Below are 24,832 nucleotides of genomic sequence, written 5' to 3'. Positions count from 1 at the left end.
CGGACAATATGACGGGAAATTGGGACATTCCTAAAAGAGTTGTGTATCACATTTCCTGTAAATTAACGTGAATGCTACACAGGCTCCCAAAGAATGTGTGAGGAAAAAAATATTTTTAATTCAAGCACAAAAAAATTCGACCTACTTACAAGGCACCCACTAACATTGTGAACTCACTAGAGGTTTACCATAAGTGCTGTTTTGAGGTAATCCTGTAATTCAGTTTTTAAAAAGGCCATTAAACTAAAGAATAATATTACCATGTGTTCATCTTCTCTTTCAGACATTAATCAGAATAACAAAATTATCGATAATATTCATGCCTTACGCTATGATAGACTAACATGAAAAAGAAAATGTAGTCTTTTTGCTCTGACCACTTTCCATATTTTGTTCTTTACTAATATGTTAAAATGTTTAAATAATTCTAAACTTTATTAAAATAATTAGTAGATTACAGATTCCTAAATCAAAATCATTATTATGGTGATTGGATACATATTTAACATTTTAGTTTTATATTATATTTATATATATTTTATATATATATATAAATATATATATATTTTATATATATTTATATATATAAATATAAATATATATAAATAATATATATTTATATATATAAATATAAATATATATAAATAATATATATTTATATATAATATATATATTAATATATTATTAATATTTATAAAAACAATGTTATTTTAACATTAGTGAAGCCTTCGTATATCTATTTCAAATAGAAGCTCAGACACCATTTCCTTTCATAATTTCCTATAAGCTAACAAATGCATCTTTGTCGTCTTTTCATTGTTTTTTGCAATCAGGATTAACAACTCTTACAAGAATCAATAGCAAAACCATAGCCAAAACAAAAATCCCAGCAAGTGTGCTCTTTATAGCATTTTTCTGGGTTTCTTTGGTATGCAAAGTGAAACATCTGTTGTTAAATTTTTTAAGTGATTTTCTTAAAAAGATAGCAGGTTATCCAGGTTTGGAACAGGAGAATATGTTTTAAACAATGCTTTGAAGCAGTCTCTTGATAATGGTTCGAAACACACTAAATTTCTTTCTTCTCTGGGTAGCATAAGTTTCATTCCTAAATACTTTTAACTCAGATTTATAGAAGCAAAATGTTGAGTTTAAATTAAGTAAAATAGTTGATTGGATTTTTCCAAATTTATCTCAATCATTAGTACTGGGTAAATACTATACTTTAAGATCAGCTTAGTTTTATTTTTTCTTAGAAGAATACATACTCTGACTGAGAAAGCAAATTTGTGTGTATGCCTGTGTCAATTAAAAGAAGATGCAATAATATTTCCCTTCAAAATGTAACTGAGGAAAAGTTTATTTTAATCATCCGGGCAGGGTTTTATTTTAGTGATGTCAGGTTCTTGCTGATTTAAAAAGACAGAGAACGTTAAGACAACTAAAAAATTTTTTTTCTTTTGAGGTAACATTATATTATCTTCATTTTCAAGCACTGACATTACATCAACTAGCAATAGAACCATTATTTAATTCCCAGAATTTTGTTAATTTTTTGTTTCTTCTAGCATATTATAGTAACTTGTGCAACATTAACGTGAAAGTTCCCTTATAAGTCGCACTTTTTTTCTACTCTGACAGGCATTCTTGCCATCATCACCAGGAAGGTGGAAGGAAATCACTGGAAATCACTCCATAACACCAGAGACTAAACATTCATTCCACAGATAGTTCTTGAGGGCCTCCTATGTGACAGGCAGTGTGCTAGAAGCTGGGGATACACTGGTGAATAAGACAGACCATAGTAGGCATTTGATAAAAAAATCGTAGAATGAATGAGTGAACTAGCTTTCATTGAAACAGGCCTCTGATTCCAAGCTCTGATAATCATTTATCTGCTTTAAGTTTTACAGATGATGAAACAGCAACTCAGAGAGGTTAAGTAAAGTACTCAAGGCATACAAGTAGTAAGTACTGGTAGCAGGACTTGACCCATGTCTGTCTGACCAGAGAGTTCATGCTCTGTGCCCGTTAGACCATATTGTCCAACAAAATGTAAACATGATAAAGAATTGACCTGTACCTTTTTGGTTTGCTGTTGTCGTTGTTTTGGTCAGTTCTTTTTCTTGAGACTACAGTGTCTCAGACGGGCACTCCCATCCTTAGCCTTTATTTTCACTTACATTTTCACTGTAATATGTGGGTGTGGGTTGGATATTCATGTCTGTGTGAGAGGCATGGTTGATGCAGTGAATAATAACTATGAGTTTCTTTAATTCTACTTCTTGCTAGATTTTTTATAGAGTTATATACAGCTATACTAACATTTTAAAGTGCCTAATATTACAAAGTAAATTACCATGTTTTCAAAGAGAAGAAATGCATTTACAGAGATCCTGCTCGCTAAAATACTTAAATTTTTAAAAATGTTGTTGTCATTGGTGGAGGAGAAAGGGAGTACTATTTGTTCAGTTATGTTTTTAGATCAACAGTGCAGGGTTCTTCAAATTAGCTGATCCCCTTATGTAAGTCAAGGGCAGTAAATCAGTGACAGAAAAAACAGAAATTATCTGTCCTGCCCAGCAGCTCTCTGGCAAGAAGGGCAGACTTGCCAGCACTGATTGTCAAGCATTTGTTGTTGATACTTTTACAATTCAAGTCAGGCCCAGTTATAGCACACAAGGCAATTTGTGTTCATCAAATATTTATAGAACACCTATTTTGTGCTAGAGGCCAAGGATACTTTGGTCACCAAGATAGACAAAAGCCCTGTACTCATGAAGTTTTGTGTCTAGAGGGGAAGACAGAAAATAAAAACTACTTATATGTGCTGAACCTAAGACCCTGTGCTGAGCCAGGAAAGGTGAGGCTTTGGGAACAGTAACTTAGGGACCCTAACCTCCTTCCAGGGGAAAAATGACCTGAAAGGAAAAGGCTTTTGGACTTGAAACTTGTGGTTTGAATGACTGTGTGGTTTATATCAGACACCGGCCACATGATAGGTATTTGACAAATATCTGTTGAACTAGTTTGTGAACATAGAATGAGTGAATGATTGAATAAATAAAATGAAATACTGATTCTCTTTGTTTAAGAAGGCATAGGTTTTGAGAACCATATTAAATCATTGTTAGTCTCTGTATGGTTTTTTTTCTTTTTGTTTTTTGTCTTACCCTGAACCACAGTATGAGAACCACTATCCAAGGGGAAATTAATACTGAAGAGTTGGAAGCCAGCTTGGACCAGAGCTTGATGGGCAAACCTGAGACTAATGTGACAGTGACAGCCATAACTGGTTAGCATCTGCAATGGGAAAGCACATTGCAGGGAAGAAGGGTAGGGCTAGCTCTGTCTCTTATGGAAAGTCTCCTTCTATTGACTTGGTAGATATCAGTTTGCTTTTCTTACGGAAGCTGATACCACGGCAATAAGGAGAAAAATAGGACATTTTCTCCTTCAACCCAATGCCAATCACAGGAGCTAGAGAAAAGACAGAGATGCTCTTTTGCTTCTGTCACATTAGACTCAAAACCACAAAGGGTGTGACCAACAACAGTTGGAGTGCTGCTCCCTTCTCTTGGAATGACCCCTAAAATGCAGGAGTGGGGCTCCTGCAGTCCTGTTAGTATTGTGATACCCTGACCCTCTAGCCACAGGTGACTGAGTAGGGGTAGATCCCTTACCCAAGCTAGCCCTATCAGCTTCTCTCCCCCAGTTTTATGTTTGCAAAGGAAATAAGCAAAGGAAATAATTAGGTTGATTGGCCTGATGTCACATTCATGGCAGCATTCTAGAGAGAAAGCCTACCAACTTCAGCAGCAGGAGCCACCAAAACTTCCAAACTTGATCATTTGATTCTTCTGCCAAATCTGAGACACCTGATTGTCCTTTTAAATAGTACCCCCCCATTATCTTTTGGTAAGTTAATGGCAGGGGGCTACTATTTAAAAGGTAAGTAAGGGCTTCCCTGGTGGTGCAGTGGTTAAGAATCCTCCTGCCAATGCAGGGGACACGGGTTCGAGCCCTGGTCCAGGAAGATCCCACATGCCGCAGAGTAACTAAGCCTGTGCGCCACAACTACTGAGCCTGAGCTCTAGAGCCTGTGAGCCACAATTCCTGAAGCCCGGGCGCCTAGAGCCCATGCTCTGCAACAAGAAAAGCCAGCGCAATGAGAAGCCTGTGCACCACAATGAAGAGTAGCCCCCACTCGTCGCAACTAGAGAAAGCCCGCACACAGCAACAAGAGTCATGTACCACAATGCTCACTGCAGCTCTATTTACAATAGCCAGGATATGGAAGCAACCTAAGTGTCCATCAACATTTGAATGGATAAAGAAGATGTGGCACATACATACAATGGAATATTACTCAGCCATAAAAGGAAACGAAATAGAGTTATTTGTAGTGAGATGGATGGACCTAGAATCTGTCATACAGAGTGAAGTAAGTCAGAAAGAGAAAAATAAATACCTTATGCTAACACATATGTATGGAATCTAAAAAAAAAATGTTCTGAAGAACCTAGGGGCAGGACAGGAATAAAGACGCAGATGTAGAGAATGGACTTGAGGACACAGGGAGGGGGAAGGTTAAGCTGGGATGAAGTGAGAGAGTGGCATGGACTTATATATACTAACAAATGTAAGATAGCTAGTGGGAAGCAGCCAGCACAGGGAGATCGGCTCGGTGCTTTGTGACCACCTAGAGGGGTGGGATAGGGAGGGTGGGAGGGAGATGCAGGAGGGACGAGATATGGGGATATATGTATATGTACAGCTGATTCACTTTGTTATAAAGCAGAAACTAACACACCATTATAAAGCAATTATATCCCAATAAAGATGTTAAAAACAAAACAAAACAAAAAGCAAACAAAAACAACAACAAAAAAAACAAAGACCCAACGCAGCCAAAAATTAATAAATAAAATAAATAAATTAAAAAAAAATACCTCTAAAAGGTAAGTTAATGAATGGCTGAGATAGCTTCTGGGGTTTGCTGAACTAATTCAAAGGGAAAGTTAAGATCAAATGTTTGGGAATCAAACTGAGTTTTTAAAAAAAGCGTAAATCACACATTGGAAACAGAAGCTGTATTTTCACACAATGCAATAAAGCACTTAAAAGTGATTAAGTATATAGTACCAGTAGTAAAACTCTGTAGAAAAATGAAAACTTTTTATTTGGAGTATTTTAAAACATTCATTTAAAAAACCTTTCACTATTTAATAAAAATGTCTTGAATTAAATTAACAGTATTTTCTGTAAAATATGCCCAAGATTAGATTCATGACATAACAGACATTTATAATTTTGAGTCTTCTGATCCAAGAATAAGGCATGCATTTTCATTGATTCAAATCTTCTTCTTTATGTCCCTTAAGCTTTTTTTCACATGACTTGCATACTTTTCATTTATTGTTGTTATAAATGAGATTTTCCCCCATTATATGTTTTAACTGCATACATAAAAGCTATTGATTTTTGAAAGAGAATAAAGAGATGTCCTATATTGGTGAGTAAAAAAAAAAAATTAGCTTAACTAATGAAGGGAGACTTTCCTTAAGATTTGTACTATTGGTTTCACCCAAACAGACTTAATAATATATATTAATAAAGTATTCACCATGTGTGCTTTTGGGAACAATCCTCCTACGCTTATGAAGAGCAGCAGTGACCCCTACTGCTCAAATAAGGCAGCTCTAGGTGTCAGCCAGGACAGGGATTTTTTTTTTTTTTTTTTTTAATTTTTATTGGAGTATAGTTGATTCACAATGTTGTGTTAGTTTCAGGTGTACAACAAAGTGAATCTGTTATAAATATACATATAACAACTCTTTTTAAGATTCTTTTTCCATATAGGCCATTACAGAGTATTGAGTAGAGTTCCCTGTACTATACAGTAGGTCCTTATTAGTTATCTATTTTATATATAGTAGTGTGTATATGTCAATCCCAATCTTCCAATTTACCCCTCCCCCTTCCCTGGTACCATAAGTCTATTTTCTACATCTGTAACTCTATTTCTGTTTTGTAGATAAGTTCATTTGTATCCTTTTTTTTCAGATTTCATATATAAGCGATATCATACGATATTTGTCTTTCTCTGTCTGACTTACTTCACTCAGTATGACAATCCATGTTCCTGCAAATGGCATTATTTTGTTTTTTTATGGCTGAGTAATATTCCACTGTATATATGTACCACATCTTTATCTATGTTGCCATAGATATATTAGAACGTTGCTTACCTTTCTATAATTTTATTGCCCTTTGCTGGTCATGTTCTTTTGTATAGTTATTTCTATCTATAGGTAAGGTATACTCTGATTTATTTTCCCAAGTACATATTTTATAATTATGGCATTTTCTTGCAAGGCCTACCGTCAGTGGCCACTGCTATAGAAAATCAGTTCTTAAGGCCAAACTTACACTCAAATTCAGAGATGACTGTATTTTCATATAGAAGGATGGCCTTAATTTTTGTAATGAATTAAAAATTAATTCCTAAATGAGATGATCAATTCACATTGTTATACTTTTGATAGATTTTTCTCCCTCTCAAAGTATACACAACATGCTCTGTGACAAGATCTGTGGAAACTGACTATGGTTAAAGGACAAGCAGAGCCAGTAAAATGCTTGTCTATTCAAGTTTGCAAATGTCCAGTTCCATCAATTTTCCTTCTTATGTGGAAAAATAGGCACGACTGATCACAAACTGCAGCTTTTACCTGGGTATAAAACAAAATGCCAATCCTTTGGCACCAGTCTGTATACACACAAAAATGGCTAAAGTCTTCAGTTGTGTTTTTCTTCTACCAGCTTTGACAAGCTGTACCCTGGCATTGTTGAAGCCACATTCATCATCAGACAACGAGGAAATGGCCAAGAGTTATGCCATTGTTGGGATATTGGAAAAAAAAAAAAAAAAAAACTCTGCTGGAGGAAAATAAATTTGAGATTTTGCCATATGCTGTTAAAGCCAAAATCTTTTGCAAAATTTCTCAAATTGAAGCCATTCCGCAATATTCACTCAACAAGCGTTTAATGAACAGTGTAAGTGGAATTGTTTTTATGCACCAAGACTACAAAGACTTCTAAATGCTTCCAGCCAAATTGAGCCAAGGAGCGGAATCAGGCGACAAAAATCACGGAGGCGACCCCCGAAGAAGGCAAGGAGGGGTAAGAGCCTTCGCGCTCTCGCCGGACCTTCCCTAGAACTGACTGCTCAGGTTGTCTGAAAAAAAAAGCATTAAGATTCCAGAGAACAGAGTGAAAACAACCACAGCCCTAAACCAAAATATTTAAGGCTGAGAGTAAGGCAGAAAACGATGTTATCCCAAGATTTCTGCAGAAGCGAGTAAAACCTTAACTCCCGCGATTCCGGTAGCTTCCGCTACGCAGTCCCGAAGCTCCGCCCCACAGGCGGCCCCCGAGGAGAAAGGCCCGCCCTTTGGCCCCAGACTGCCTGCGGGCCACCAGCGCGCGTGCGCAGAGTCTTACGTCACATCCGGCGCCAGGACGCCCGATTCCGGAAGGGGCTGAGTAGTTGTGGCGGCCGTTTCCGTCCTGTTGATTAGTGTTTCTTCCTTGCCGGAGCGACTGGGTAGACCGCGGCGTCATGGTCGAGGTAAAGTGACACTTGGGTGCCCAGGGGCCATCTGTTCTGGATTATTTTTCTTTGGCGGCGGGCGTGGGGGATCGAGGGTGCTGGGAGTCAGGGGAGAGTAGTGGCTGCGAGGGGAGGCTGTTTGGCCGAGGCCGGGTAGTCTTTTAAGGTTTTTAGGGAGGCAGAGAAGCCGGATGAGAGCACAAGTTGGAGGTTCTGTGTGGGCGGGAAGCCTGAGATAATTCCTCCAGTTTTCATTTGGCCCTTGGGCACTTGAGCTGGGCACTGTCCCCTGAGGCGGGGCTTCTGTCGATGTTCGACCAGTGGTACTCGCTGCCTGCTGGGTCGAGTCGGTGATTCTGTGTCTTAAAAAACTGGCGGTCTTCTCTGGTCTTCACTTTTTGTCTTACTAAAGCTCTTCCCCGGGAAAACCTGCCATTCTTGAATTTTTGCATTTTCCGTTAGCTTGAACAACTATTAGCAAGCCTTGTTCGTTTTATCTCAGAATTCTTGACTTGTCCAGGCCCACTGCCATCACCTGAATTCAGACCACATCATCTTCCACCAACGCTGATGCATTAGCTCTTAGGTGGTCTCCTTGCTTCTGTTTCTGTCACCCCTCCCCCACCCCCAGTAAATTGATCAGTTTAAAACGTAGGATGTTCGAGCTTTTCTTGCTTAAGACCCTTTAGTGGCTCTGTGTATCTAGAGCAAAAATGCAGACCGTTGCAATGGTATAAAAAAAACTTTTCTGGACCTTGTCTATCCTTACAACCTCATCTTGCATCATCAATCCACCCTCTCACTGAACATACACAGCTGTACTGCAGGTTCTGGCATTATTTCGGTTACCGAACGCCTTTGTATTTACATGGCCTTTTCTCTCTGCCTGGATTGTTCTTACCTCTATTTTGTGCAAGGCTAACTCCCTCTCTGCTTAGCTGCCACCTCAGAGAGATCTTTCATTACCACCCTAAGGTCTTCCTCTGTCCTCTGTGTCAGCCCCCTGCTTGTTTCCTTCATAGCACTTATTAAAATGTGGAGTTAACTTTGTTTATTTTTATTTGCCTGTTTCCTCTTGAGCACAGGGACCGTGGCTGCCTTTCATCATTCTGTTGTTAGTTTCTGGCACAATACCTGCCACTCAATTAGTAGGAGTTCAGTAAATATTTATTGAGTAAATGGCTAATCTCAGGCATCACTCAGCTGGTATACCTAGGACTCTGGCCCAAGAGGAGCTTCTTCCTCTTCTCTGAACTTGACTCTTATAGCTTGCTACAGATAGCTGTGGTGAGTGGTACAAAGCTTTTTACATACTTAAACATGTAAAGTGTATAACTAATTTGACTTTAATTTAGGTGATGGTATATATAATTTGTAGCTAGACATGTAATTATACTCTTTTATTCTAGGAGGTACAGAAACATTCTGTGCACACACTTGTGTTCAGGTCATTGAAGAGAACCCATGACATGTTTGTGGCTGATAATGGAAAACCTGTGCCTTTGGATGAAGAGAGGTAGGGATAGTTCCTTTTCAATTGCTAGAATATTTCAACTTATAATATTGGGGGAAGAGAGCAGGGAGAGGGGAAGGTTTAAAGATTAGTGAGTAATACTAACTCATAGGATATCTATTCAGTAATGAGTGGTGTTTGGGCATAATTTAAGCTGATTTAACTTTATTTTTTTTGGCCTTATCTTTTACAGTAAAAGTCCCATTAATTAATTGCATTTTACAAATACCCAGTAATTAGGAGAGTCCCTTTTAGGCGTTATATTTTATAATCAATCACTTTGTATGTGCTTTCAGCTTCCTGCTGCTCTCAGAGCCTTGCTGAGCTGAAATTGTACCTGGCCAGTACCTCTACTCCCATCTTTTCTCGTTAGTATGATGAAGATTTTTGAGTGGTGGCATATTTTTGGTTCTACATCTCCAGCTCCAGTCTGGGATTGCATTATGTGCAGTGTTCCTTCTTTGTCCTTTACCCTTCTTTTAAAATCTACCTAATTCCTCAAACAAGCATTTATATTTAATTTACCAAGTGGACTATCCTTAAAAGTAGCATAATAAGTGCATTTGTTTCTAAAATGCTGAATTAAGTACTTGGATTAGTTTGAACTAATCTTTCTAGGTATATCCAGGAAAGGTTACTATAGAAGCTTTTACTGTATTTTTATATTTAGACATTTGAAGGAAAGTATACTGACTGAGGTTTTTTAAAGGATATATTAGTTTCTATATATTTTAAAATAAGTTAGACCTTTGATAAATCAACATGAAAGTTTTTATATAATTGGTTAACAAACTAAACTATTACTTGACTTAATGGATGCTATGTGGTAGATTGTGAACAAAAGTGTGGAAATGCACTTGGAAATTTTTAAAAATATTGTTTAACTTTAAAATCTTAATAGTAATTTTTTCTACATGATTAGGCAAACTTAAGCTACTTAAAAACTTGTTTCCTGGCTATCTGTGAATATATTTACATTGGTGAATATATTTAAAGTACTCAAAGATACATTTTTATGTTTATAATTTTTAAATAGTCACAAACGAAAAATGGCAATCAAGCTGCGTAATGAGTATGGTCCTGTGTTGCATATGCCTACTTCAAAAGAAAATCTTAAAGAGAAAGGCCCTCAGAATGCATCAGATTCATATGGACACAAACAATATCCTGCCAATCAAGGTGCGTATGGCATTGTCAGAAATGTCAGGATTTATATGTGAATTTTAAAAATAGAAAAATGAAATGTCTTATTAGTGCTTCTTCTAGAAGGACTTATTAGAACCATACCCTATTTAACAGCTTGATTTCCTCATTGGAGTAGTGAGGGAGATTATTGGTTGGTGGATTTTTCCCTTATAGGAAATTAAAACAGTGGTATAGTGATGGCAGAAATTCTTAGGGTATGGAGATAGTCATAGTGGAGACTAAAGGAAAAATTCCTAATCTGTGGGGAATTTTTCTTTCATCTATCTGTTTTGGCTATAATTCAGAAAGATGATATTAAGTACTAAAATTGTAGTGAATAAAGATAATCCAAGATTCCATAGGAAAACCAGTTTGTTTGGAAGATAAACCTGAGTGGATTATTACTTGATAAGATGACCTCTCTACACACCATTGCTATGTAGCAAATGTACAAGCTTTCTTGACATCACATCAGCAAATGATCAAGGAACTACCTGTGTACATGGTCTTCAGAAGGCAAAGCAAAAATGATCAGCTTACCTTATTTCTGAGGCTTGGGCTTAGTTGGGAAAATTGAGGTATCCAGTTGATAATTTAATATTATTTAATTCATTAAAAGACGTGATACTTGTATATAAGATAATTTTGCCACAGATGAATTTTCTCTTTCTCTCTCTCTCTTTTTTTAATAGGACAAGAAGTTGAATATTTGGTGACAGGTACACATCCGTATCCACCAGGACCTGGTAAGTAGCTGTTATATTTGAAAATGTCTTATTGTCACTTATATTTCCATGACTGAGCCAATAATATGATTCCCATTGCCTGTAAAATATAAGGTAAGCTCAATAACCAGGCATCCAGGCATAGCTTTTTAGATGATAACTAAGTTTCACATGCATTCATTCAGCAAACGTTCTTAAGCACCTATTTTTTTTCAAGCACTGTGCTAAGAATTCAAAGACAATAAGACTGCTCCAGGCTAAGACAAGCTTATTACTTGGAAGTTTAGTCGGACACATAAATATCACTAAGCTTATAAAAGTGTTAGAAGTGTTAGTATAGAAGCAGGTATGATAGAAACATATCCTGGGTGTGTTGTATGTGAAGAGGAATTAGCACACAAATGGAGTGGCCAGTGTAACAGGGTGGAGGACAAAAAGCTTAGAATATTCAGGTTCTAGTAATTTTAGAGGACGGAATTCACCATATTCAAAGTGTAGATGAATTGGTGCTTCTTGTTGTAGGAATTTACATTTACCCTTCGACACATTCTGTTAGTATTTGGGGAACTGCTTAATTTTTATATTTGAAGGTAATATCCCAAGATAATAGAAATTTAACTTTACTGTCTTTGGCTATGTTAATATTAAGCTGTTTTGATTAAATATATGAGATGAATTTGAGATATGTGTTGTTGGGCAATATTTATTGTAAAAGAATTAGAAACAAAAGACCTACAAAATGTAATAAAAATTTTTGTAATATCACCACCTGGAGATAATCACCATTACCTTTTTGTTATGTATTCCTCCACTATTTTACTGTAAATGCATGTAAATGGAAGCAAAGATAGATACTAAAAGGAGTTGATTTTTTTTATTTCAACAGGGGTTGCTTTGACAGCGGACACTAAGATCCAAAGAATGCCAAGTGAATCAGCTGCACAGTCCTTAGCTGTGGCATTACCTACTTCTCAAGCCAGGTAGGAGATATTATGCTTCTAAATAACAAAGATTTTGAAAGCATAGTTTACTGTTCACATTTTTTCTCATTTTTAAATTTGTTTCTTTGTAGTTACGTATTATATGACATTTTCCTTTACCAGTGCTTACAAAAACTTAAAATATAGTCAGGCTGCAGAACACGTGACTGGAGACATTAATTACTTAGAATATGGTGTTTCTTTTGCCTCAGGGTCGATGCAAACCGTAGTGCACCTGCTGGAGGTGAATACCGACACCCTGGGGCTTCTGACCGGTCACAGCCTGCAGGGGCGGTAAGTTTGTCTGTGTCAAATCACATCACACTGTGGGTTTCTAACTTTAACATGTTGCCTGTTTCCCTTTATTCCAAGATTCTTACCTTAAATATTAAATAAATGAACATTTTCCTTGGACTTGTTCAAGTAAGTAGCAGCCTGAGCTAGTTGCTAATATTTCATAGCCCTAAAATTTAAGTTGCTAGTGAATTGACAAAATAAAGTTCTGTTAATTCTGTGTCTGCTTGCACGTTGGACATAACATTTATTTTGTTGAAGATAATGTGATGTTGCTCTTTATTACCCACTATTAAAAATGCAAGCACGGTTATTCTGAAGCTTGTATTAGTACATGTTAGATACGAAAGTGTTTTTTTATTAAACTCTAAGTTGCTTTGTACGGTTAGAGTTGAGTGCTATTAGTATTGTAATATTCACAGGCTATACAACTAATATCTTATAAATGAGCATTTAGAAATATTTGTTTGTAAGTAAACGGCAGCTACTGTTTTATTGGTGAAAGTAGTTATAGAAAGAATAACTGAAAATATGCAGTTTGCTTTATTATGCTGTTACTTGAAGTAAGTGCAGTCTTTACTTCCTCAGTTTATTATGCAGTTGCTTTGTGAAGTGAATGAATTTGTAGTCTTCCTACCAGGGTCTTTAGCCTCCATTCACAACATCTGCCCAGGCTTTCTGCGTCCTTACGATATAACATAAGCTTCTTGAGGGCAGTAACTTTACAGGCTTCAGTGTTTTTTGGATGGATGGATGGGTGGATGCTAGCAGTAGATGGTTATATCAGCTAGTATACCCTTTAAGACAGTATTGAAATACTTTTGTGGGAGATAAATAGAAGGAACTTTCAGTCTCTCCTTTGTAGTATGAAATCAATAATGTTAAAATATGACAAAAGCAACGGCATTAATGCACATATATTTACTTAAATAATAATGGGAGCTTACATTTAGCATTTACTACTCTGTTACAGTCTTCATAACAACTGTATGAGGTAGTTGCTGTTATTTCCATTTTACTAATGAGGCACAGAGGTTACATAATTTATACCCAAGGTCATTAGGTAGTAATGGACAGAGTTGGGTTTTGAACCTGTGCACAGTGATATGTGCTCTCAATGTTAAGGTTCTGCCTCTCTGAGATTTTTTAATTGTTTTTTAAAGTTAAAATTAACATATGGAAAATACAGTTCTGATGGGAAGTCTTAGACTCATTTTCTAAGTATGCAGATATTTTTCAGATATCTTTTTTTCTTTACTTAGGGAAAAAAACTTTCCGCCTTTGACTTTACATTTTTGAATTGATAACATGAAACCTTAGGTAAGATATCGTTAATAATAATCTAATCTATTCTATATCTAGGTTGTTATGGACGGTGGCAATGCCAAGAACTCCGCACTGATGGCTAAAAAAGCCCCTACAATGCCGAAACCTCAGTGGCACCCACCGTGGAAACTCTACAGAGTGAGTGAATCTGTATATTATTCCACTACGTGAAACATGATCGCTGCTTTCCAGTTAAACAAGAGCCGAGGAATGGAATAAGAAGGAAACAGAGTGAATATGAGAGCTGGTAGAGTGATCTGAGGTGGGGTGGAGTGAGGGGCTTAGACAGTATCCTAAAAGATACCTTGGGAAGGAGACTTCATTAAATGGAAGCTATACTTGTATTTTGTATAAAATACAGTATAAAATATTGATAGAAGGCTACTAAATGGAAAGCAGACAGAATAAATTTAGGAAAGTGTTCGAGGTGTTCTATGTGAAGTCCAAGGAGAAAATCCATACATCAGGACATTTCTATGGCCCTACCAATTATCTTTTTAATTATAGTAAATTGAAATGATTCAAAATGTACCAAATCTAAAATAAAATGTAAATAGTAGGAAACGTACAGCTAGACAAATTATCATACCTTAGGATAGACTTTCTTTTGGTTTATAGATCTAATAAATCTTAATAGATATATAAATTTGGGTAACCACTACCACAATCTGGATAATAGAAGTTCCATTTATTCAAAAACACCCCTGTGCTGTTTTCTTACAATCATACCCTTTCTCACCCCTGCCAACCATTCATCTTTTTTCGATCACTGTAGTTGTGCTTTTCAATTGTACCATATTTAACATAAGTGTGATGAGTTGAAATTGAATAAACTTTAGCTTCTGTGTAGTGAGCCTGCTCATTCTGCCTTTTTAAATGCAGGTGATCAGTGGGCATCTTGGCTGGGTTCGATGTATTGCTGTGGAACCTGGAAACCAGTGGTTTGTTACTGGATCTGCTGACAGAACTATAAAGGTAATAAGGAAGCAAGAAAAAAGTAAACATGATTTTGTGTTTGCCATGTAATTTTAATGTTTTATTTCCTCTGGTGGGAATTGCTGTTCCAGTTCTCTGATTTCTTAGACCTGAGTGTGGAGTAAAATGTATTATCTATACCAGTTAAAAGTCCCGAATAGGGCTTCCCTGGTGGTGCATTGGTTAAGAATCCTCCTGCCAATGCAGGGGACATGGGTTCGAGCCCTGGTCCGGGAAGGTCCCATGTGTTGCGGAGCAACTAAGTCCGTGTGCCACAACTACTGAGCCTGCGCTCTAGAGCCTGCAATCCACAACTACTGAAGCCCATGCGCCTAGAGCCCATGCTCTGCAATAAGAGAAGCCACCGCAATGAGAAGCCTGCGCACCGCAACGAAGAGTAGCCCCTGCTCACCGCAACTAGAGAAAGCCGGCGTGCAGCAATGAAGACTCAACGCAGCCAAAAATAAATAAAATAAATAAATTAAAAAAAAATAAAAGTCCCAAATAAATATCTGTTTGAAAAGTGGTATTTAAGCAACAGGTTTTTTCCAAACAGTACATGCTGACTATTTACAACTAATTCCTTCATATTTTTTTCTCCTTCTGGTTACAAAATTAAAGCACGCTTATGTATAAAAAATGTGGAAAATGTAAAGGAGTATAAAAGAATACAGACCCAGGGCTTCCGTGGTGGCGCAGTGGTTAAGAGTCCGCTTGCCATTGCAGGGGCCCTGGGTTCGAGCCCTGGTCCGGGAAGATCCCACATGCCGCGGAGCAGCTAAGCCCCCGCGCTTCAACAAAGAGTAGCCCCCACTCTCTGCAACTAGAGAAAGCCTGCGTGCAGCAATGAAGACCCAATGCAGCCAAAAATAAATAAATTAAATAAATAAATTTAAAAAAGTAAAAGAATATAGACCCATACATAATACTACCACTGTCAGATATTTGAATTTTCTTTTTAACATTTATTGCTGTGTATGTGTATCTGCATTTTCTTCTGAGTTTTTTTCCTGTGTATATAAATGTGTATCTTTAAAAAATCATGTTTGATAATGTACTTTTGTTCCCAGCTTTTTTTCAGTTAATATTGTGTCAAATATTCTTGTCAAAAACTGAACATCTTTATTTTAAATTTATTTTAAGTATAGTTGATTTACAATATGTTAATTGCTGCTGTACAGCAAAGTGATTCAGTTATGCATATATATACATTCTTTTTCATATTCTTTTCCATTATGGTTTATCACAGGTTATTGAATATAGTTCCCTGTGCTATACAGTAGGACCTTGTTACATATTCATTCTATATATTATGGTCTGCATCTGCTGATCCCAAACTCCCAATCCATTACTCTCCTGAACATTTTTTTAAATGGTTCCATGGTATTATATCATTTAGATATTCTATAATCTATTTTCCTTTTGTTAGGCATTAAAGTTTTTTAGTTTCCTCATTTTTCACTAACATAAGTAATGCTGTAATTAATATGTGCCTAAAGCTTTTTCTGTATTTTAAAGTGTTTTGTTATGATAGTTTCCCAGAAAAAAGTATTAAAGGTCAGACATTCTTGAAGTTGACACCCAAAGTTAAAAATTTTTTTCCAAAATGGATGAATTGATACTTGCAGCATGCGAGGATCCTTTTCAACACATTGCTTGTGCTTTTTAAAAAATATCTACTATTGTGATAAGCAGAAGTGAATATCTAATCTTTCAAAAACTGTATATAAAATTTATAGTGATGTTGAAGTTTTTGATACCTTTATTTGCTACTTTTAGGTTTGTTTTTTTTTTTTTAAGTTGATGCCATCCTTGACTAATTTAATACCTCAGCATTCATACTTTTACTATCAGTGATATCCTTTATATATTAAGAATATTAACTTTTTGTCATCTATGCAAACATTTTCCCAGTTTGATCATGCCCTTTAATTCTCTTTTCCCTGATTTTATTTTTGGTGATGGGGTCATTTTGCAAACTTTTATATTTTTATGTGTTTTTATCTTTCACTTTTTGAAGACAATTTTAACATCAAGATTCTAAAAATTTGCTCTGGAATAATAAACAAGAAGAAAAATTAAATATTTTTTGATTGCAGATCTGGGACTTGGCTAGTGGCAAGTTAAAACTGTCATTAACTGGGCACATCAGTACAGTGCGTGGTGTGATAGTGAGCACGAGAAGCCCGTACCTGTTCTCCTGTGGAGAAGACAAACAAGTCAAATGCTGGGATCTTGAGTATAATAAGGTAAGCGTGGAGTTAAGGATTGGAGACATTATGAGCCCCTGTTTATCATCCTAATTGTAGAAATTTTAACTTTCTTTCTTTATTTTTTAGGTTATAAGGCACTATCATGGACATCTGAGTGCAGTGTATGGTTTAGATCTGCACCCAACAATCGACGTGCTGGTGACGTGTAGCCGAGACTCAACTGCACGGGTAAATGGAACAGAGCTGATCTGTACATATATTGCATCTTACAGTATGCTTATTTGGTCCTAAAGTCATGTATTTTTTGATAGAGAATTTAAAGATAGTTGCCTTGACCCATCAATACCCTACCTAGTCTTCATCTTCTGAGTTCTGTGGCCCCACTATGTCTATAATTGGGAGGCCCCGCCCCTGACATGTGACCTCTCACATGCCAGTGTATCACCACAGCTGTGGTCCATTAGCTGTTTCATTCAGTAGCCCCATTATATCCATCCTAGTCAGTAGGTCCCCTGATCTTTTAGCTTTTTTCCCCATTGGCTGCCTCCTGTCTACATTCCCCAGCCAACTTACAGGTGATTATTTCATTTACTCACTTTCTTCATTATATTCAAGGCAGGCACACAAAGTTGTCAAGTAGATTCCCAGGCTTGTATTGATCTAGTTACCTGCCTGAGATATGAATACCTGTTCTCTTTGATAGTATGTCTGTTGTGTTTTGATAGATTTGGGATGTGAGAACTAAAGCCAGTGTACACACGTTATCTGGACATACTAATGCGGTGGCTACAGTGAGGTGTCAAGCTGCAGAACCACAAATTATTACTGGTACGAACAATACTTTTCAAGTTTACAGTATAGTCATATCAGAGTGCATTATGATTATATACTTTTCATATTTACTATGACTCTTGCTTTGTGTTGTATATACAGTGTTTCTGTGTGCACTTGAAATTTTTTGTGGTAACATTTCATCCCATTGTTTTTATCTCATACTTTTTACATATCATAGAATCTTTGTATCAGGTAATGTCTGACTAGAAATTAGTGCTATTAGATACAACTAAGCATTGTTTTATAGTATCAAACTTACCAGTCTAGGAAATTAAAGTTAGAAGACAAAATACTCTCAGACTTTCAGAGCTGGGTTGAGTCTTGTTTTGCTTAAAATATGGTTAATAACATTGAATCTTCAAGACTAGAAAATAATTCCTTCCCGTGTATTTTATTAACTAAATGATTATTAGAGTTTTTTCCTTCCTTCCTCTCCACTAGGGGATGACATCATGTATTTGTTTTATTTGTTATTCACATTTGTTCTAGTTATTCAGATGACAGTGCAACAAGCGTTTATTACATTTTTTTAAGAATAAAACTTGGGGCTTCCCTGGTGGAGCAGTGGTTGAGAATCCGCCTGCCAATGCAGGGGACACGGGTTCGAGCCCTGGTCTGGGAAGATCCCACATGCCGCGGAGCAACTAGGCCCGTGAGCCACAACTACTGAGCCTGTGCTCCGCAACAAGAGAGGCCGCGACAGTGAGAGGCCCGCGCACCGCGATGAAGAGTGGCCCCCGCTTGCCGCAACTGGAGAAAGCCCTCGCACAGAAACGAAGACCTAACACAGCCAAAAATAAATAAATAAATAAATAAATAGAATACCATGGCCAAAAATCAGTAAAAATAAAAAAAAAAAAAAATTTAAGAAAAAAACTTAAAATCAACCAAATATTTTGGAACTATAGAAAACAATTAGCCAAGGGTTAATTTGACTTTTATTTCATATATATATGTCTGTGGAGGAATGCTTCCAATTTTATTATATTTAACTTTCACATTCTTTTTTTCTGATCTGTGTGTATCTTGGGGATGTGTGTGTATTTTCCTTACAGGAAGCCATGACACTACAATACGATTATGGGATTTGGTGGCTGGAAAAACAAGAGTCACATTAACAAATCACAAAAAATCAGTCAGGGCTGTGGTTTTACATCCAAGACAGTAAGTGTATTTTCCTAAGTAGCTTCTTTCTTCAGTTCTTAGTATAATACAGAAATATCAACATGAATACTACTTTGGTAGTCATTTAGCCACTGTCATTTTTGCACCTGTGCCACATATGAACATGCATTTCTCTTATTTTCCTTGTGTAGTATTTTGCTTCATGGCCTCTATAAAACAAGGAAAGCTTTCTACATGGTGAAAATGATGTCAAATGAGATAATACGAATAAATCATGGTTAAAAGTTGCATGTCATAATTGAAGCTAATAGTAGCTATATTTAATGTTTTGGACATAAATATTATTAGACACTGAGCTATACATAGAATAGTTAATTCTTAAGGAGGAAGTTAATAGGAAAAAATAGTAATAATCATGAACGTTATAGTTAGAGTATCCTGAGAGATGGAGCATAATATCACAACCTGTTGTCTATGAAACTATATCACCTGGCACTTTCCTGGTCACAGTCATATCTTGCCTCTCCTCCTCTCTTTCCCACTCTGCCTTAGCTTTATTTTCACTCTTGTCCTTCCTCCCTTTCGCTGTCTTCCTCATTCCCTTTATTCCTCCTCCTCCCTTTCTCTCTTCCTCTTGCCTCTATTTCTTTCGTTTTCTCCCTTTCTTCTTGTTCTCTCTCTCCTCTCTCTCTCTGGCTTGCTTTCTTGCTTTCTTGAAAATAGTTACATCACCCCTTGCCCTTTATGTGAGTTTAGGGTTTTGTATGTTTATTGCTTTAGCTCAGTGTAGAGCATCAGGGAAATGAGAGGAAAGTAAAACTTCAACCTAGGACTTAACGTACATTTAAAATAATTTAAAAATCTGATTTAACTTGGAACAAATATCTTGATACTCTTATCTCTTGGTATGACGATAATATTTTGCTAAAACTGCATAGATCCTGACCACACATGCAAAATACAACCATAATCAGATTTTTAAAAATCCACCATTGTACTTAACTTGGTTTACTTTATCATTAATTCTTTATCTTATTTCAGTTACACATTTGCCTCTGGTTCTCCAGATAACATAAAACAGTGGAAATTCCCCGATGGAAGTTTCATTCAAAATCTTTCTGGTCACAATGCTATTATTAATACACTGACAGTAAATTCTGATGGAGTGCTTGTATCTGGAGGTAAAATGAGATTTTTATGATAAATATGTTTTAGTCTGTCTTTTTTTTCTTTTAGTGAGTAAAATTTCTAAGTCATCACACCTAAGTATTATAGCAGAACTTGCCTGTTTTAACGTGTGTTTGAATGTTCACGTGTGTTCATGCATATTCATAATGCACGTAGCATATTTCATAGTTTAGCTCTCTTTTAAGTTCCCACATTGATAAATCTAAGCTAGGGGTTTATGCCAGAAATCGCCTAAAGTTTGGTTGTGTGTTCTGGAGTTGAATGTTGTTTTGTGGTGCTTTTTGAGATCTATAATAAATGCTGAATTAAGTACAAATGAAAGTAGACAAACTGATATTAAGAGGAGCTTGAGTACCTGCATCTTATATATCTTTGTAGTAGTGACTGCAGTTACTACTGTGGTGCTTAATAAACATTTGTCAAGCTGAATTGTTGATAGGAGACCAGGTTTAACTATATCTTTCCCTTTAAGCTGACAATGGCACTATGCATCTTTGGGACTGGAGAACTGGCTACAATTTCCAGAGAGTTCATGCAGCAGTGCAGCCTGGGTCTTTGGACAGTGAGTCAGGAATATTTGCTTGTGCTTTTGATCAGTCTGAAAGTCGGTTATTAACAGCTGAAGCTGATAAAACCATTAAAGTGTACAGAGAGGATGATACAGCGGTAAGTTCTCTGTTTCATATACATTGTAAAGTATAATAAAATAAATCAGCCGTGCCAATTTTGCAAGCGTTTTCTCATTTTAAAGTTACTGAAATTATCAGAAGGGAAAGTAATCTTCATAATATTAAAGTATTTGTCATCTTGAATAGTGTCTGCTCATAGATTTCTTTATTGGTTTCATTGATGACAGCAAATCCATAGTTTTGATTTTATCTCAACGTTCCGTATTAGAGTTATTGGGAAAATCTTACACTAAGAATCACAGCAAATAAGTTGTTTACTATGCAAATTAATTCTAGAATCATAAGCTTTGGTGTTATTAGAATGTCTAAATAACAATTTTATTTAAAATGAAAAACCATAAACTGAATTTGTAGCGAATGCATTCATCCTTTATTAGATTCAGATAATGCCAAAAGTTTGTCACTTATCTTAAAATTGTTAAAGAACTGCTAAATATATAATGCCAAGTAATATAATTTTGAATAAGTGCCTTATTTTTGTTAGAAAGGAGCCTATTAAATATGAAGCAGACCAGAAATACTTTGTTTTAACTTACTCACTTTTCTATTTTTAGACAGAAGAAACTCATCCAGTCAGCTGGAAGCCAGAAATTATCAAGAGAAAAAGATTTTAATGTGGCATTGTCTTCATGGTGGTTCCAGTTTTGTTTTTTGTTTCTTTTTTAGCTTGGTGTTGATGAGAATATCCAGTCACTTGTGCTCTGGCTAGGAATATAAAGCAAAAACTCACATGCTTGAATCATTGCTTTTTCATATTTTACAATGAAGAGGACCCTCTCCCCATGTTTTTATTTCTAAAATAAACAGTTTGAGATCCTAGGAGGTAAGATGCAGATATCAAGCATATGTGGGTTTGTTGAACATAACTATCCTAAAGATAGAATGATTTATCACTTTTATTAAAACACACTTTTTTTTTTTTAACTTACAGAACTGCATACTGTAGTAGGACATGTTTTGAGGGGAGCAGTCTTTCTTTTTAATCCTTTAAAAACTGGTATCTGTGACTGATAATTTGGGATTAAAGGATTTGAAGCGTTAACTTCTGTATGTTTATTCCACAAACAGTTTTTGAGTGCATGTTCTGTAAAGTTCTGCACTAGATACTGTTCAGGAAGTAGACAGGTGAGATGTGTCTGTCTTTTAAGACAGGGGTCCCCAACCCCTGGGCCACGATCCGGTACCGGTCCATGGCCTGTTAGGGACCAGGCTGCACAGCAGGAGGTGAGCGGCGGGCAAGTGAGTGAAGCTTCATGTGTATTTACAGCCACTCCCTGTCACTAGCGTTACCGCCTGAGCTCCACCTCCTGTCAGATCAGCGGCGGCATTAGATTCTCATAGGAGCGCGAACTCTACCGTGAACTGCACATACAAGGGATCTAGGTCGCACGCTATGAGAATCTAATGCCTGATGATCTGAGGTGGAGCTGAGGCGGTGATGCTAGAGCTGGGGAGCGGCTGCAAATACAGATTATCGTTAGCGGAGAGGTTTGACTGCACAGAGACCATAATAAATCAATTGCTTGCAGACTCATATCAAGACCCTATCAGTGAGTGGCAAATGAAAACAGGATCAGGGTTCCCACTGATTCTGCATTATGGTGACTTGTATAATTATTATATATTACAATGTAGTAATAATAGAAATAAAGTACACAAAAAATGTAATGCGCTTGAATCATCCCAAAACTATCCCTCCGACCCCATCCTTAGTCCGTGGAAAAATTGTCTTCCTTGAAACTGGTCCCTGGTGCCAAAAAGGTTAGGGACTGCTGCTTTAAGACTTCCACTTTAGTAGCTTATTACAGAAATGCTGTCATAGAGGTACCAGCGAAAAGCCAGGATAACATAGAGGAAAAGCCCATTTATTTTCCCTGAGGAGGATTATGGAAGACTTCTTAAGAGTCAGCGGTGTTTGAGCTGAGCCTTGAAAGAGGTCAGAGAAGAAAAAGGGTACTCTAAGATGAGGTGTGAAGTGACAGACCAGACATGTGAGAGGTGTGTGTCCCAGGAGTACAGAGTTGTCTGCTGTAGTTGAATGAGAACAGCTGGTGGTGGCAGGGAAAGCTTGTGTTTTGAGTTTCAATTGTATTCCACAAGCAGTAGGTTACCAGTATAGGTATCAAACCCTGGAGAAATAACTGGAGATACCAATGGACGTATTTGAAGCTATAGCAAGGGCTGCAGTCTCTTGTGAAGACTTCATAGAAAAGTGTTATTTAAGTTTCTGATTCCTGTGCCTCTTTCTGGCATATACCGAGTTTTACAAACCCTTTCCTTAGGATCCTGATTCCCTATCAGGCAAGAAAATTTGTCACACTTCACTTTCTATAGTTAGAAAACAAAATTACAGGAACAATCAGTTTAAAATTTGTTTCAAATTAAGAAATAATACCATAATTTTGAATAAGCATTTCCAAATATACATATCCCATCTTGCATGCTGAAGGTGGGAGTGTAGTTGTTACAACCTTTAGGAGGGTAGTTTTCCACAGTATACTGAAGACGCTTGGAATCTTTGGCCAACTCCTCATTAGAAATGAAATCACTAGGAAACTGCCTAATGGGAATAATCTGACAACTGTACACAGCAAATTTATTTCACCTTTGTCTTTAATTAAAACTAGCCCATATGTCCTAACAATAAAGGACTGGTATAATAGATTATGGTATCTTCATGCAGTTTCTCTCCATTAAGAGTAAGAAATATCTCTGGAATAATAAGATGTCCAGATTTTACCCTTATATAAAAAAGGAAGCTGTGCAAGCTTTCTTTTTTTTTTTGGTAGAGTAACTTGTTAATGCTCTAAAAAATACTGGAGAAGTAACACCACATTGTTATCAGTGGCTTTGTGAGAGTGGGGTTATGGGAGAACTTTCATGATTGGCTTTATATATTTCTATAATGTTTTAATTTTCTATAAGCATGTACTTTATAAACTTAAATAAAGAAAAAAAACCCACTAGACTTGCATCCCTGGGAGATTCTAATATGCCTTCTAAAAGAAGAAAAATCATAGAGGTGAGTACTATCCCAAAGCCTAGTCCAAAGGCCAAGGAGAAATTACTAGCACAAGGTGGTGAGAATGTTGGCCCCTGTTATCCTGCCTAGCAGAACTTCAACTATTAACGTTTGTTAGACACAAGTATCAAATTCTGAAGAGCGTGAAAAAATCCATTTCCCTGCTTCATGCTGTCCTGTATTATGGTGTTCTTGAATCCTCTTGCAAAAAGTTCATCCACCATGTATGGTCATGAACCCCATGAAATTTTAAGCAGAATTTCATGCATGTGCCTTTTTTAAATTTACTTGAGAACCCCAACCTAAATTTCCTACTCTGCCTATGCCTTGGGTACACTCAAGCTGTAAAATAATGTTAGAGAAAGACAGCTGTGCTAACTGGACTCATTTTTGGTTTATGAGCACACACCTCAGGTAAGCCATCAACAGTGACCACACACATTTCCACAGTTACTCCTGCCTCCTGTTAACAAAGGGTGAACTACCCACCTAAGAACAACTTTGCTGAGTATGTGTACAATCGTTGCCTTATACTCTCACCTACTCAAGAACTTTGCTTCCACAATTAACCCCTTTCTTTTCTGCACCATAAATTCCTTCCCTTGTTGCCAAATTATTCTCATCAACAAATATGTTGTATTTAAATAAGTAATATATGTTTTTAAATATGACTGTCTTTAGAAAAAAATCACTAAACGTAATGTTCCCTTCTAGGTATGCACCATTTCTCTGTTCCCTTTTATAACCTTCTAACCTCATCTCTGACTCCTCACTTCCCTTTCTCTTAACTGACTAATCCAAAAGTAATGAAAATAAATGTGTTAAACATGTCTTATAAAAAGAGAAAAAACTTCAAAAAATAGTGTAAAAGTTGATAAGAAATAGTGAAAAAAGATGGAGAGTTAATATATAAACCTAAATGTTAATTTTTTGGTGCAAAAATAAAGTAGATAAAACTATTTAGATAAACCAATTAAGAAACAGAAGAATGATAGATATCCTAATAAAAATGATAAAGGGGAGAGGGGAGACAATTATGTCCAAATTCATGCCATTATATTTAAAGAGTCAAATAAAATGGTTAATTTTAAGTTTTCTTATATTTATTTTTATAAATTCCTATGACTGCAGAACATGTAAAAAACCCTACA

At 36.5% G+C, this 24,832-nt stretch overlaps 1 protein-coding gene across 2 annotated transcripts; it reads left to right on the top strand.

Annotated features, from left to right (window-relative positions):
- The first annotated feature begins 7,523 nt into the window (after window positions 1–7,523).
- PLRG1 (pleiotropic regulator 1) lies at window positions 7,524–23,625 on the top strand. 2 transcript variants are annotated; one of them, XM_059922647.1, is made up of 15 exons: window positions 7,524–7,630; window positions 9,022–9,128; window positions 10,162–10,304; window positions 11,003–11,056; window positions 11,922–12,015; window positions 12,228–12,309; window positions 13,672–13,773; window positions 14,518–14,610; window positions 16,710–16,859; window positions 16,950–17,051; window positions 17,549–17,651; window positions 18,713–18,821; window positions 19,824–19,963; window positions 20,443–20,636; window positions 21,214–23,625. In XM_059922647.1, exons 1-15 carry the CDS (start codon window positions 7,622–7,624, stop codon window positions 21,271–21,273), a joined length of 1,542 nt encoding a protein of 513 aa, XP_059778630.1. In that variant the 5' UTR covers window positions 7,524–7,621; the 3' UTR covers window positions 21,274–23,625. The 2 variants fall into 2 exon arrangements, with proteins under 2 accessions (XP_059778630.1, XP_059778631.1); XM_059922648.1 differs by lacking the exon at window positions 7,524–7,630 and adding an exon at window positions 9,422–9,493 and having other exon boundaries at window positions 9,045–9,128.
- The last annotated feature ends 1,207 nt before the right edge of the window (window positions 23,626–24,832 follow it).

Source organism: Balaenoptera ricei, chromosome 5 (genome assembly GCF_028023285.1).
Source record: "Balaenoptera ricei isolate mBalRic1 chromosome 5, mBalRic1.hap2, whole genome shotgun sequence".
Lineage (NCBI taxonomy): Eukaryota > Metazoa > Chordata > Mammalia > Artiodactyla > Balaenopteridae > Balaenoptera > Balaenoptera ricei.
This window is presented reverse-complemented; position numbering and strand designations above follow the sequence as displayed.

Coding starts and splice junctions, on each gene's coding strand:
- PLRG1 (XM_059922647.1), top strand. Junction 16,860..16,949: donor GGGATCTTGAGTATAATAAG/GTAAGCGTGGAG, acceptor TTTATTTTTTAG/GTTATAAGGCACTATCATGG. Junction 17,652..18,712: donor AGAACCACAAATTATTACTG/GTACGAACAATA, acceptor TTTTCCTTACAG/GAAGCCATGACACTACAATA.